We start from the raw sequence: 14,819 nt of genomic DNA on the forward strand, positions 1-14,819 counted from the left end.
GACTGGACGGCCACAAATGCCACATCCCACCTGAGAATCTGCATGGGTGGGGCCCCCCTTCCCCTGCCTCATCCTTTAAGGCTTGGACTTAATTAAAACACGTCTTTGCATGCCATCTTTATACAAATACTCCCTGAGGCTGCCCATTTGAGAAACATGGCAGACAAGGATAATGTAGAAAAACTTCCTCCTGCAAATACACAAAAGTGCTTTTACTGCAGTTTCTCAATGGACTGTGAGGCCCCGGCGGCAGGAGCTGAGGAGCTGGGCGTGTGGGAGACGGAGCTGGGGGAGACGGAGCTGGGCACATGAGCTGGCCGGGCTCCCAGGCCTCACAGGGCAGCCGGCTGGTACACCAAACACAGGAACTTCCTGCTGAGGAGGTGAACTAGTACTGGAAAAAGTGCAAAGCTCCCCACTTTCTTGCTCGATGCACATGTGTGGTGAACAGGAGCACAGGCAGTGACCACTGAGAAACAGGGCCCTGGGTCCTGAAGAGAGGGGCAAGAAGTGCGCGAGACCCTGGGGTGCAGGCGGGACGGGTCATTTCTGTGAGAGACCGAGGCAGGTGACAGTGGTGTAGCCGGGGAAATGGTTGAGCATCCTTATTTTTCCTTCTGCTAATCTTTAGAAGAGAAAACATGGGCTGATGTACCTGTGCATCTTCTTACATTGCACGAAAGAGCTGAGGCATCTGAAAAAGCCACCAGACGGCAGCCTTGACTGGAGTCCCGACAGGGTGGGACAGTCTGCATGCTCTGGGCCACCCAGTGCAGCGAGCACGGCCTTCCTGGAGCGCACCCGTGGCAACCGGCCCTCCTGCAGTGCCCGCCCGTGGGGACTGGCCCTCCTGCAGTGCCCGCCCGTGGGGAATGGCCCTCCTGCAGTGCCCGCCCGTGGGGACCGGCCCTCCTGCAGTGCCCGCCCGTGGAGACTGGCCCTCCTGGAGCGCGCCCGTGGGGACTGGCCCTCCTGGAGCGCGCCCGTGGGGACTGGCCCTCCTGCAGTGCCCGCCCGTGGGGAATGGCCCTCCTGCAGTGCCCGCCCGTGGGGACCGGCCCTCCTGCAGTGCCCGCCCGTGGAGACTGGCCCTCCTGGAGCGCGCCCGTGGGGACTGGCCCTCCTGGAGCGCGCCCGTGGGGACTGGCCCTCCTGCAGTGCCCGCCCGTGGGGAATGGCCCTCCTGCAGTGCCCGCCCGTGGGGACCGGCCCTCCTGCAGTGCCCGCCCGTGGAGACTGGCCCTCCTGGAGCGCGCCCGTGGGGACTGGCCCTCCTGCAGTGCCCGCCCGTGGGGACTGGCCCTCCTGCAGTGCCCGCCCGTGGGGACTGGCCCTCCTGCAGTGCCCGCCCGTGGGGACCGGCCCTCCTGCAGTGCTCGCCCGTGGAGACCGGCCCTCCTGAAGTGCGCCCATGGGGACCGGCCCTCCTGGAGCGCTCCCGTGGGGACCGGCCCTCCTGCAGTGCCCACCCATGGGGACCGGCCCTCCGGACACCGTGCTCCTTCCTCACCCAGAGCTGGGGTTCACCCCTGGCCCCGGCCCCTCTCACCCTGCTGCCCCCAGGGTCCTGGCCCTCCGCCAGTTAATAAATGCCTGCTGACCCTCCGGGCCCTGCGGGCAAGGCTGGGGGCCCCCTGCTCCCCTGTTTCTCACCCTTTGGGCTCCTGGCCGCCATCCGTCCCAGGCGCTAACCTGTTTCTTTAAACACTCTTAGTGGTTCAGTTAGGACCTGAGGAGACAGCCCGAAGCATGGACCCCCCAGGCGGGGCCGCCCCCCTGGAGTCCCCAAACCCGCTGGAGCCAGGCCCCCACCTGTTCCGGCAGGCAACAGTGGAGAACTCCAACAGAGTCCCCATCAGAAATACAGGCACAAAGGCCGATATCCTAAACCTCTGATCCAAGAAGGAAACCTTGCAACTACTAAAAAATCCAAAGAGCCTTTTGGAACACCCCACAAAGGAGACAGAAGCTGAGATCACCACGGCAGGGCCCGAGGCTGCCAGGGAGCTGGCCACTCAGGGCATTCCTAGTGCACCCGGATGGCACTGGGCTGGAGAACCGGGGGTCCCCCTGTACAGTGAGGGCACTGGGCACACACAGATGGAGGCTTGTCCAGGGCTCCTGGGTGGCTGGTTCTGAGAGAGCCTGGACTAACCCCTGTGCCCCCTCATCTGTGTTCCCCACCCCATGCTTTTCTAGGGCAGTGCATTAAAAGCAGTGAAAGAAATGACGTCTGGTTACCGGAGAAGCCGTCATCTTGAATGGAACGCAAGTCGATCAGCAAGTGTGGCTGCTGGGCGAGGCTGAGAGAGGAATAGAACAGAGGAGAGTGGCTGCGATGTGTGCTCGGCGTCCCCGAACTGCCCCGAGGGGTGCTGCGTCTGCCCTTCATTCTTATCACAGCGCTTCAATGTACCTCGTTTGTATGCCCCGTTTGTTTAAAAATACCATCATAAGTCTGTGGTAAAATGCCAGTATAATCCTACGCTTAAATGATGTTTAAATGGATTTTCAACTACTTTAAGCCAAAAAAAGAGATGGTTATATGTACACTTTTGTTCCATTTCTTTAACTGTACATCCAAGGGGGTAACTACAATAAAAAATAGATGCCCCTCCCAATGAACCACGTCGTTCGCTATAAAACAGAAGACGATAGGGGCTGTACGTGCCGACCAGCAGCTTCCTCTCCCAAACACCCACTGTAAGAAAGTCCTTCAAAAAATCAAAAGACAGAACCACCACTGAGAAATGCTCAGGGACAGACAAGGGCAGCTGGGTGCGCACGGCTCCCCGAGGACCCCCAAGCTCCTCCGGGTCCTCCGGCCCCGCTCCCGCCCCACAGCCCTGCAGCGCTGGCGACTTTAATGAGAAAGTTCCAAAGCTGTAATTTACTGCTTTGAAAAATGAGGGAGCCTGCTGCATTTGACATGCTTCTTTGAAACACGGAATATTTAAAATCCATACCCCAAACTTAATGCATAGATAGATCACATCTTTTTATGGCTTTGCTGGTGTAAGAAGAGTCTCGTAACCCCTCACAAGGTATGTTTTATTCCTTGTAATGTGTATCACGTGAAGATTAAGAGGCTATATTATCGCCTTCAAAATGACCTGCTATTTCCTGGAAACAGTAATTTGCCAGACCTGTCCTTGCCTCTGGGGCAAGCATAACGCCCTCAATAATCTTCCATTCACTAAGCAACATGTCTGCATCAGAAAGACGGGTCTGGTCTGGCCATGCCGACGGGCGTGCGGTGGTTCGGTACCCTCTCTCTGAGTGCCATCTAGAGGTGGTAAGCCCCAGCGCAGGCGCTGGCTGGCAGGGCTTTCTGCGCTTCCGTTAACTTATTCTGGAGAGTGTTTCCTCAAGGCTGAGGGAACATGTCTAAGAGCTCGGGTGTCTCATCCCTTCACGCTGAGCCGGAACTGCAGGAACCTTCCCAGCGGAGAGGGGCACAGGGGTGGGGCTGAACCGGATCTGGGGCAGGCTTGCACTGAGGACGGAGAAGCCCATGGAAGCTGCAAAACCCAGTGCCGCTGAGAAGCTGGCCCTGGAGAAGAACAGAAGAGCCTGCGGGTCTGCCCTGCATGGCTGCCTGCCTCCTGTGGGAACTGAGAAGCCGTCCAGCTCCCCTTCTTGGTCACGTCGCAGTCACTGCCCTAACGCAGCTCTTGCGCCTGCTGGAAACCATGTTCGCAGAGCCCAGCCCTGTGAGGCAGCAGCCCAGGACCCCAGACATGGGAAAGGACTCTGTGATGCAGAAGCAAAGCCCTCGCTCCACAGTTACAGATGCTTTCCCCATCAACAGACACACGAACCTACCTTTATTTACTTAAATAATTGTTTGAATCAGTTTTTTAAAAGACGCTTTCATAAATATCCCCCACTAATGAGACGCTTTCAGACGAGTCACAAATATGTGTCTGCTCATTTGTTTCATGCCATCATTACCGTGAATGCACTTTTATGAAATTTAATTTCTCAATCTATTTATGGCTTTTAATTTTCTATGTCATTAACGTTCACATGTGGATTCTCACTGCTCTCCTGGGTGAAAAACCTTTCATGGGAAAAAAAACACACGTTTTCCCGACAGCAGCACATTTGTCTCCCTTGGAAGGCGGCAGAAGAGTTTCGTTCAAGCCTGAGTAACAGCACAGGCATCATTCACACTGTCTGCCTGCCATGGACATAAATACCCCGCAAGGGCTCCTCCTGTTTTGAGAATGGATATGCAGGTGGGGTCAGCACAGAAATGGGCTTCACTCCGTGTTTATTGACTGGGGAAAGCGGCGGGGGTTTTCAGGAAAGGATTCAGGTGGAATCCTAGGAAAATAGAGGCCTCTCACTGGCCGGGGTGTCCTGCCTGCAGGAAGTGGCAGAGAGCAGGGCCCACGCGGGAGTCTGGACCCCCCTCCACCCTGGACACCTGGCTCCTCAGGGCACATGGCCCACCGGCTCCTGCTGTGAAGCTGCCCCGGGTCCTGCAATTAACCAGACCAGATCGGGGACATGAGCAGGCTGATGTGCTAGGAACCACTTGGTACAGAAGAGACACCAAAAGTTCCCTTTTGAAATTTTATTGTCTGAAGCGAGAGAAAGCAGAGAGCAAGAGGCACATATGCTGACCACCCCAGCATCTCAGAGCCCCCAGGCCTGCAGGCTTCATGGACAGAACACCCCAGTGAGGCATCAGCTCACCCCTAGCCCACCCTGTCCAGTGCCTGCAGACACAGTTGTACGGGGAAACACTCACTCTCCTGCTCAGAAGGACCAAAACTACTAACAACAGAACACCAAGATAAAACCACAACATGCGAGGGGCTGTCAGGCCACACAGGATGCCACCCGCAGCGATGGCACAGCCCCCGGCCCCTCAGTGGGCGGCTGAGGGGGCGGCTGCAGGGAGGAGCTTGGGCTTGGCCTGCTGGGGCGGCACCACGTCGGGGATCTGCTCCCCGTGCTTGTACACGCTGACCGTCACGTCAATCTTCTCGCCGCCATACTTGTTCTTCACGTGGATGCTGTACTTGCCCGAGTCCTCGGAGGTCACGCCCTTGATGGTCATGCTGACATACTTGGCCTGTTCCACCTTGACTGAGAAGTGGTCACTCAGCTCGATGTCCTTGTCATTCTTGAACCACACTACCTCTGGGTCAGGGTTCCCAAACACTGTGCAGGTCAGGTTCAAGGTCTTGGGGGAAGAGCAGGCAGAGAGGGGGAGATAGAGAAAGAAGAGTCAGGCGGCCTCTGTGTGGCTGGACCTGCGGCCCCACCCAGGTATTGATCTGCCCCACCCATCATTTATTTGGTCAACATGCTCTTTGTATATGGAGGCACCACTGGAGACACCAGGAACCTCAGACACAGCATGGACAGTGTACCATGGTGGGAGGGGTGGCCTGTGTATTCAGAAGAATGAACCATCTTTCCCTCGAGGAGACAAGGTCTGCAGAGGCAGCCCAGGCCCGGCAGGACGCAGGGACCCCCCATGCCAGCTCCACACCCTGGGCCTGCGTGAGGACCCCCCTGGCCTCCCGGGCACCCCCTGCCCTCACCTTCCCCTCCATGATGGTCACCACATCAGGCAGGCCGCCGATCACCTTGCCACGATCTGCAACAGGAAAGCAACTTGGCTGAGAACACCATCTGCAGGGCTGTTCCTGGTGGTTGGGGCACCCAGGGGCCAGGAGGGGCTCAGGTGTGGGGGTACTGCCTGACAAGGCTCATGGCTGGGGGGGCCCTGGCCGAGGTCTGCACGGAGGGGTGTGATTCCATGTTGGGAGGGGCTGGTAGTGCAATGGGCAGAGAAGGGTGGTTGTGAAACACTCTAGAAGCTCAGACTGAGCAGGGCTTTGAGGATGAAAGTTCACCCTGGCCACAACACCAGGCAAACCGTATCCTCCTGAATTCTTTCAGGAGCTGGAGGGGCCTGGCCTCTGGAGAGAGGATTTTGCATCGACAGTGTTTTATATATATATAAATATTGAATAAATATATATATTGTATAATTTTCTGCCTCCTGTGATGTTCTGACATCTGAAATCCTGCCTGGCGGGCAGATACCCTCCCACCCTCTAAAAGCCCACCAGAAGCCTCCCGCAACCTGTGCCAAGCCCCCAGCCAGGCCGGTCTCCGCCACCTGCCCTGCCCCTGGAGGGGACACTCCCCTGCCTGGATCACCCCAGCCGGGTGTCCGGCAGCTCAGAACACCCATCACCCAAAGCCCGTTCTAATCACTAGAACGGGCCAGTCTCGTGTTCACCCCACCCTTTTCCTGCAAACCCCAGGACAGGCCGTGGCCTCCATCCCCCTCTGTCCTGCCCTCTGCCCTCTGACTCCAAGCCCTGCCTGCCTGGCACACTCCCACCTCCAGGACTGGAAGCCTATCCTGCGTCTCCTCGGGGGGCCTCTCCTGAGTGAGCAGTGAATAGAAGGACACAGAACGGGTCGGGGCGGTGGGAAGGAGGGCAAGGGGGACGGGGGCTGGCATCGGGCTGCAGGGTGCGGGGGTGGGCGGCTGGGGGCGAGAGGGGGCATGGGCAGTCCTGGGGCTTCGTCAGGTGTGGCGGGTCGGCTGCGCTCACTCAGTGCACACAGGGAATGCTCTAAAATACGGACTCTACCCACCCCCCACCAAGAGTGTACTGTGCTTGTTGGAATCAAGCATGTACTCACTTTTCTCTGCAAAAGCAGCAGCCCTAAAGATTAAAGAGGGCAGAGGGAAGAGAATAAAAGAGTCATGAGCAAATGCGGTCAACCTGAACGTCACACACTCGAGAGGTCTGCTAGAGACAGAGCCTCTCCAAAAATAATCCAGGTCACAGGGTCGGACAGAGCTCCGATGCCTCCCACCGCCCTGCCTTCCAGCTGCTGAAACCCACAGAAAGGCTTGCCATCCACACTCGCAGGGTAAAGAGATTTCTTGTTTCACCAGATTGCACTGGAGATTTTTAGATATTTTTTTGAAAATGTTGATTTCTGATTTAGCTCAGTTATGCATTCATCCATCAACAAATATTTACTGAATAACTTAGTGCGGGACGGACTGTTCTCGGTTTTAAAGATGCTCTAAAATTGAGACACAGATTAGAAATCTCAAGTCATTCTTTAAAAAGTTGCTCTGAGCAATGGAATATTAATTGGCTTAAAAGAAATGAGCTCTCAAGCCATGAAAATACACGGAAGAAGGTTAGGTGAAAGAAGCCAGTCTGAGGAGGCTGCAGACCGTAGGACTCCCAGTAGAAGTGACCCTCAAAAAGCACAGGGGTAGGAAAACTCTCGTGTGTATGCCTGTCATACCTGTCATTATATGTCTGTCCCGACCCAGAGACTCTCTAACACCAACAGTGAGCCCTAACATGACCCACAGACTCGGGGTGACGGCGACCTGTCCACGCAGGCTCCCCAGTTGTAGCTCGTGGACAGGGCAGTGCGGGTGCTGAGTGAGGAGGCCACGCAGAGCGGGGCGGGCACTTTCTGTACCTTCCTCTCAATTTGTTGTGAACCTAAAACTGCCCTAAAAATATGAAGCCTTTAAAAGGAAACTAAACATACATTTTAAAAATGGCTCTGTATGATGTGTGGCTATAATTTGCCTGTTTCAGGAATTCAGTATTTAAACTCGTTTAAAGTAACCCAGGGTCACTACAACTCTAAAATTAACTGTTAGATGCATTTATAGTTTAGAAGGATGCCTTCTTCTGGATGTGGAATGGCTTAAATTGCCAATTTATGCCATTTCCTAGAGCCTCACATCTCTTGGGTCAGTGAGCCATCGACAGAGGTCCCCACACTCAACCAAAATGGCACCTTGTCCCCTGGACCCCAGAATAATAGCCAAACGTGCACATCTTACTTGAGCTGCTGGAATTCAGCAAACGCTTCATCGAAAGCTGCAAGGGAATATTTTGCACATTAGTGAGCGTTTGAATGTGTCTGGCTTTTATTCACTCTCTCTGCTCCTGAGCTTGCTTAGTGAACACTGACAAATAGCCAAATGGATAAAGCGCTGATTCAGAAGTAATCCTCTCTGAATGAAACCATAAAATTGGTGGTTTCCTTTTCAGCATCCAGCTTACCCTGATCACCTAGTACAAAGGACCAGGGGCCAGAGAATAATGATCTTTACCCTGACCAGACAGGTCAAGTGAGCGCTGGTGGTTCTTCTTGCCGTCAAGAATCTCGAAGGTGTACTTCCCCTTGTCCTTCTCCGTGGGCTCACAGATCTGCAGCCAGGCCATCTCCTCACTGCCGCCGATCCTCATGTGCTCGCTCGATGCGATCTTAGCATCCCTTTGAAAAGTCACAGGACACATTCGATTTACAATCTCACATTGCAGGTGAGACACCTCTGGGGCATGTTGGGCGTCTTTCAGAGGGAGCCTCCTCCAAGCTGTAGAGACGATGTCATCATAGATGTCTCTGGATATTGTACGAACCACATCAGCAGCTCAGCTCTGAAAACCTTCCGAAATTAAATCTGAAACTTATTTCATAGAGATACACTGCGGTTTAACATCTGCTTGCTGGTCACACATAGACTATCAAATCCTCTAGGCCATGACTTATTTTTTTACTTAAAAAATTAAAAACAGAATCATTGTATGATCCAGTGGATATGTAACCAAAAGGATGGGCATCAGGGACTGGAACAAAAGTTCACAAGGCATGACTCAGTAGCCAAAGGTGGAAACAAGTGTCCACGGACAGACAATGGATAAGCAAACAGTGGGCCATCCGCACGATGGAACAGGAGGAAATTCTGACACCCACTACCACACGGATGGACCTCAAGGACGTCATGGCGAGTAAAACAACCCAATCACGAAAGGAGAACTATACCCAGCATTGACTCAGCCATGATGAAGGCTGAACATGGCACTGAAGGAGAGGGCGTCCACCAAACGCCAGACCACACGCAACCTGCCTGCACATGTCTGGAGCCCTGCCGCCCGCCGGGTCTCCTGCAGGAACCCCCGGCCCCTGGACCAGCATATCCCCAGCCCAGAGTGACCCTGAGATCAGCTCCAGTCTTCAGTACCAAGCCCAGACTTGACCTCTGCCCCCACCCCATGGTCACAGCCCCACTGTCTTTTTGGACCGGGGACACATTCTGTCCCCCAGACAAACAGGAAGACCCCTGCCTGTAGCAGACCCACCCCTTCACCACCCCCAGCCTGGCTCCATCCCCAGATGAACCCCTGCCTCCAGAACCTTCCCTGGCCAGCAGCCCCACCCTCAGCCCACAGCTGCCACAGCTGTTCCAGGAACGTGTCAGCTTAGAAGAAGGCAAACCAATCCTGCTGGAGCAGCACAGCTGCTTCAGAGTTCAGTGTCACCGTCACCCCACTGACAGCGACCTGGGCTCAAAGGCCTGTCTGTTCCTTACTGCTTGGGGACTTGAATGGGCCAAATCGGATGAAACCACCTCCTTGGTTTTATTCAGTTCAGTTCAGTTCAGTCGCTCAGTCGTGACCAACTCTTTGCGATCACAAAACCTGACTGAATCCCTTTATTCCCAAGTAATTTTAAAACATCTTGCAGTAAGGACAGAAAGAGGCAGACATGCGAAACCCTACATGTGTCTGCCCATTTGTGTGAAAGCAACCAGAAGGCTGGTCCCTGCAGAGGTGTGTGGGGAGAGCAGTGGGCTGGCGGCAGGGTCACCCCAAACCTCCCCTCCCCCGGGAGCCCCGGGCATCACTGAGACTTCAGGGGCCTCTGAGCAAAGCTCCGAAGTTGAGTTGAAGTCCACACTCTGGGATTAAAGCAGTGTTAACTGTTTCCTTCTGTAAAGAGACAGCTGGAGTCTTCAGTAGCCCTGCCGCTTCGACGCCTTCAGCAGCCAGTACTTCGCACTTTGAGGTCTAGCCCTCCTTTCACCTTCCAGCAGGAGAAGAAACCTCTACCAGAGGGCGTTTCTGCCAGCTCCACTTTGCAGGTCTCTAAGTCGTTAGGAGCAGGCTTCCGCCTTCCTCTAAGTGGCCCTTGGTGTCTTACTCAGCATTTTCCTCACAGAACAATCGGCCTTGCTGACGTGCACGTTTCACCAAATCCTCATCATTCTCTATCGATTTCTCATCACCCACTGGCGGAGAATGTCCGGGTCCCCAGGACGAGTCTCCCTCGGGCACCCCGACTCTGTTAAGTGGGCCCGGTAGCCTCCAACGGCAGGCTCTATTTCAACAAATGCTTGTTATTCTCTGTGTTTCCAATTATTGTCTAGCTAGAACTTGATCATCAAACAGTGACATAAGGCCGAGGTTCTGTAAGGCACATGTGAACACGCTGGGGTCCTGTCCGCTGGGGAACAGAAGGTCTGGGTTTGTGGATGTCACTGAAAACGTAGCCTGGAAAGGTTGCCCGTGCCCTCAGGTTAGAGACAGACTAACCACAGTGCCCACTTACCGCCCGTTGGAGGCCAGGCCCGGGGCACGGTCACCCTGGACTTGGTCCTGTTCTTGACAGACCTGAAGCTTTGATGAGCGTGCTGGAGATAAGCCTGGGGAGGGGGGTTGGAAGGGCAGACCCCAAGGGGCTGGGGGCAGGCCCTGGTCCACGGCCATGAGCGTCGTGGGAGTCTCTATTGCTTTAATTGTGAACATGGCCACCGGGACGGGCAACCACAGCAGAAGTGAAAACAGAGAAACCTGCTGTGTGCTGGGCTTGAGTTCACTCGCTTTCTTCTCTTGTGTTTTGGTCCTTTCTTTTTAATTGATCTAATGGAAAGCAACAGACTGGAAATCTGAAGCATGGTTTCTGAATATTCTTTTTCCATTAGCTCTGCCGGATTCCAGACAAAACATGTGTCACCGGCAAAGCCACCCTCATCTAAACCAAGACAGCAGAGAACTCGATCTCCGGCACCTTCAGCACTCTCTCGGTCGTTCTCCCCCCATTTCTGAGATGGTCCCACCCTGAGCCCACGGCTGTCTTTACTTCTCAAAACTGCAGTCTCAAGAGGACTTGGCCAGGAGCCCCGTGCCCCAGCAATGGGCCCGGGGAACACCCTGTGGACATTCAGGGCTGCGGCCCATGGCACGTGGACACTTACTTGTGGTACCAGTTCACCTTCATTTCCTCAGTGAAGTATTTCATGAAGCACTGAAGCCTTATTCCTTCTGGGGTGCAGAGAATCTTCAGTGGAGACGCAGAGGCTCCTGCAGAAGACAGAGCAGACTCAGACCCGAGGGGAGCGATCTGCGCTGGGTGAGAGCAGGCTGGCCCTGGGCCTGGAAGCCCGGCCACGTCCCCATAAAAACATCCTCACCCAAGTGCGTTCTAACATCCACACTGAAAGTACCTGAAAATCTCTTCGACAGAGATATGAAGGGACTCAGATGGCCCCAAGAAAATGTTCCTGAGGGACTCCTCACGTCCCTGACCACATCTTGCAGCCACTACTACAGCATCCACTTACAACGAGACCACAGGCAAGCCTCTGGTGCAGACGGGCTGCCCAGTGGGCAAGACCGCACCCAGCTTCTCACAGCCCTCCCCTCCCTCTTCCTTCCCCCTGGAGGGAAGAACCCCCAGGCATTCCATCGCCCACGTTTTGTGGAAATGCATCAACAATGCCCCTATAGGAGTCCCTCCAGGGGGCTCTGAGCTCAGAGCCGGCTACCTGAATGCCCTGCCCCATGGCCTCTGGAGTCCTCTCTCTGCTCCTGCCTGGAGATAAACCAGAAAATGGCTTTTCTAAACCCCTCCCTGCATCGTGCTTCTTCCCACATTTCACCCTGTGATGGGGGGGCTCAGTGGGCTAACCGCAGAGGGCAGCAAGACACACATCCTGGAACACAAAGATGAGGAACGCTGCAGATTTAACAGAAGAGCGTAAAGAGGAGGGTCATTTTTCGGACTACAGTTAGGGTCAGTAAATGATAGTGTGTCCAGAAGGGTTTCCACTCAAGCAGGGAGCAGGGAATGGTACTGTCTGTAATCCTCAGGGGCAGAGGAGAGCGGCCGGATCTGACTGCGGTGACGGAGCATGCACGTGGGATAGCTGGGCAGGACAGCAGTTCTGGGAAACATCTCGGCTCAGATCCGGGTCCCGGCCTGTCCCTATGCTCCTCATCAGGCCTGCACGGGGTTACACTCTGCCCCCCATAACCAGCTGGGTCTCACTTCAGCCGGAACCTAAGGATAAGGAACTGCGCTGACCACGGGGAGAAGGGATGGTGGAACGCACGTCCTGGGTAATCAGACGACAAGAGCCTGGCTTCCAGTGCTGATGCTGACCAGGGCAACACGGCCGAGGAAGTCGTGTGCTTATCCTCAACTTTATTTCAACTGTGTCCTCACTAAGCCTTGACTTTGAAGCTTTAAGGAGCATCTATGTCTACAGACTGGTTCCAAATAGGAAAAGGAGTACATCAAGGTTATATATTGTCACCCTGCTTATTTAACTTATACGCAGAGTACATCATGAGGAACGCTGGGCTGGAAGAAGCACAAGCTGGAATCAAGATTGCCGGGAGAAATATCAATAACCTCAGATATGCAGATGACACCACCCTTATGGCAGAAAGTGAAGAGGAACTCAAAGGCCTCTTGATGAAAGTGAAAGAGGAGAGTGAAAAGGTTGGCTTGAAGCTCAACATTCAGAAAACAAAGATCATGGCATCTGCTCCCATCACTTCATGGAAGTAGATGGGGAAACAGTGGAAACAGTGCCAGACTTTATTTTTGGGGGCTCCAAAATCACTGCGGATGCTGATTGCAGCCATGAAATTAAAAGACGCTTACTCCTTGGAAGGAAAGTTATGACCAGCCTAGATAATATATTTAAAAGCAGAGACATTACTTTGCCAACAAAGGTCCATCTAGTCAAGGCTATGGTTTTTCCCGTGGTCATGTATGGATGTGAGAGTTGGACTGTGAAGAAAGCTGATCACCGAAGAACTGATGCTTTTGAACTGTGGTGTTGGAGAAGACTCTTGAGAGTCCCTTGGACTGCAAGGAGATCCAACCAGTCCATTCTAAAGGAGATCAGTCCTGGGCATTCATTGGAAGGACTGCTCCAATACTTTGGCCACCTCATGCAAAGAGTTGACTCACTGGAAAACACTCTGATGCTGGGAGGGATTGGGGGCTGGAGGAGACGGGGACGACAGAGAATGAGATGGCTGGATGGCATCACTGACTCGATGGACATGAGTTTGAGTGAACTCCAGGAGTTGGTGATGGACAGGGAGCACTGGTGTACTGTGGTTCATGGGTCGCAAAGAGTTGGACACGACTGAGCGACTGAACTGAACTGAACTGATGTCTTATCAGACAAAATTTAACCAGAAACATATTTAATCTTTGCAGATGCCACACCAAAAAGTAAGTTCTACCATTGGTGTTTCTGTTTCACAATTGATTCTTATTTGATTAGACACTTCAGAGTTCTGTACGTATTAAAAATCAAGGGATACACTACAAGTTTGGCCCCCTTTAGAGAACATACACCTCAGACATTTTTGTGAAATTGGAGGATTACCAGTGTGAAAGAATTGGATGGGTCGCATCCTAGAGTACACATCTCGTGAGAGGCAGGAATGCTGAAGGACGTCAGCAGGAAGCCTGAGCTCCTGCACTAGGGACACGAGATGCTGGGAGAGCTCCCCAGGACCCTGCTGGCGACAGCAGGCCACACAACTCCCCCGGGACCAGAGTTCTCGTCTGAATACTGTGGTTCTCCTAAGCCGCTGCAGAAGTACACAGGGTCCCTGAGCATACCTCGGGGACACAGTGATGAGATGCCGAGACTTCACTGAGGAGCCTGCAGCTCCAGTTCTGCCTCCCCACCTCAGAAGTCAGGCAAAAACACAGAGAAGCGTCAACAGCATGTTCTCAGGTGTGTGCCCACACACAGCATCCTCCATGCAGAGAACGGTCACTTTGGCATCGATCCTTATAACAGGTTTGCTTGCATCCACAGAGTTACAGAAGTTTACCTCTGAATGAGAACTTGAAAGTCACCCCTCCAGATTCCTTATCACAAGGGTGAGGAGGTCGAGGGACCCTAACTCTATCACAACAGACTGGCTTTGCAGCCACACCTAGCCTTTAGCCCTGGAGACACTAAGAACAGACTCTTGTTCTATGGGCCATTAGCCTGACCCCGCAGGAAATCCCTTTCCGTATGCCTCTGTCATACACAAGCCGCTGTCCTGCACTGAATCTGGGCCTGTTCACAAAATGTGCTGTGGTTCCATCAGCGGTGGAAAATGCCCTTCTCAGGAAATAGAGAGTCTAGCCCCAAAATGACTTGAAAATTAGAAAGCACTTACTTACCACAGACTCTACTCATCGCCAAAATCATATCCTCGTACACTGGAAGGAAGGAGGAAATTCACAGTTACAGGCCTAATTTATCAGCAGCGTTTTCACGTTTAATTAAACTGATATTGGAAAGCAGGATGTTCAGTTGAAAAATGAAACATTAAAATGGCAATGTGTATCCATGAAAGGCTTATGTGGCGATAAATCCTAATTTCTCCACTTTTTAAACCTGGAGCAAGGACATTTTGCTCAACATTTATCTGACCTTGCCTTTAACTGAACCACCTTACCTCATCCCGGGTTCAATCATTTTAACACATTCATCACAGGACAGGATTTGGCTCCTATTGGTGGATGAAGATGGCGGTGCAGAGAAGCCCAGAGTAACATCATTCTCAACTCACTCGAACACCTCTGAGGACAGCAGGAGTAGAAACCTGCCCTCTACTGTGCTAAAGACACCACATGCCTAAGGACGCAGGAGGCCTCGCCTGCATCTCACAGCCAACCTGCTGGCCAAGTGGGCTTCCCTGGGGAGGAGG

The 14,819-nt window shown here is 53.6% G+C and overlaps 1 protein-coding gene across 1 annotated transcript in view; it reads right to left on the reverse strand.

The window, feature by feature from the left end:
* Nucleotides 1–4,567: 4,567 nt before the first annotated feature.
* Nucleotides 4,568–14,819, reverse strand: part of MYOM2 (myomesin 2) — a 61,546-nt gene continuing 51,294 nt past the window's right edge. The window contains exons 31-37 of the mRNA XM_055416326.2: nt 14,290–14,328; nt 11,060–11,165; nt 8,135–8,298; nt 7,862–7,898; nt 6,682–6,704; nt 5,562–5,617; nt 4,568–5,197 (exon numbers count right to left, since the gene is read on the reverse strand). Of these exons, the coding sequence (XP_055272301.2) occupies nt 4,880–5,197; nt 5,562–5,617; nt 6,682–6,704; nt 7,862–7,898; nt 8,135–8,298; nt 11,060–11,165; nt 14,290–14,328 (743 nt within the window). The 3' untranslated portion in view covers nt 4,568–4,879. The remainder of the gene's footprint in view (nt 5,198–5,561; nt 5,618–6,681; nt 6,705–7,861; nt 7,899–8,134; nt 8,299–11,059; nt 11,166–14,289; nt 14,329–14,819) is intronic.

This window comes from Moschus berezovskii, chromosome 26 (assembly GCF_049115385.1).
Source record: "Moschus berezovskii isolate FMDL1 chromosome 26, NW_MosBer_1.0, whole genome shotgun sequence".
Taxonomy (NCBI): Eukaryota; Metazoa; Chordata; class Mammalia; order Artiodactyla; family Moschidae; genus Moschus; species Moschus berezovskii.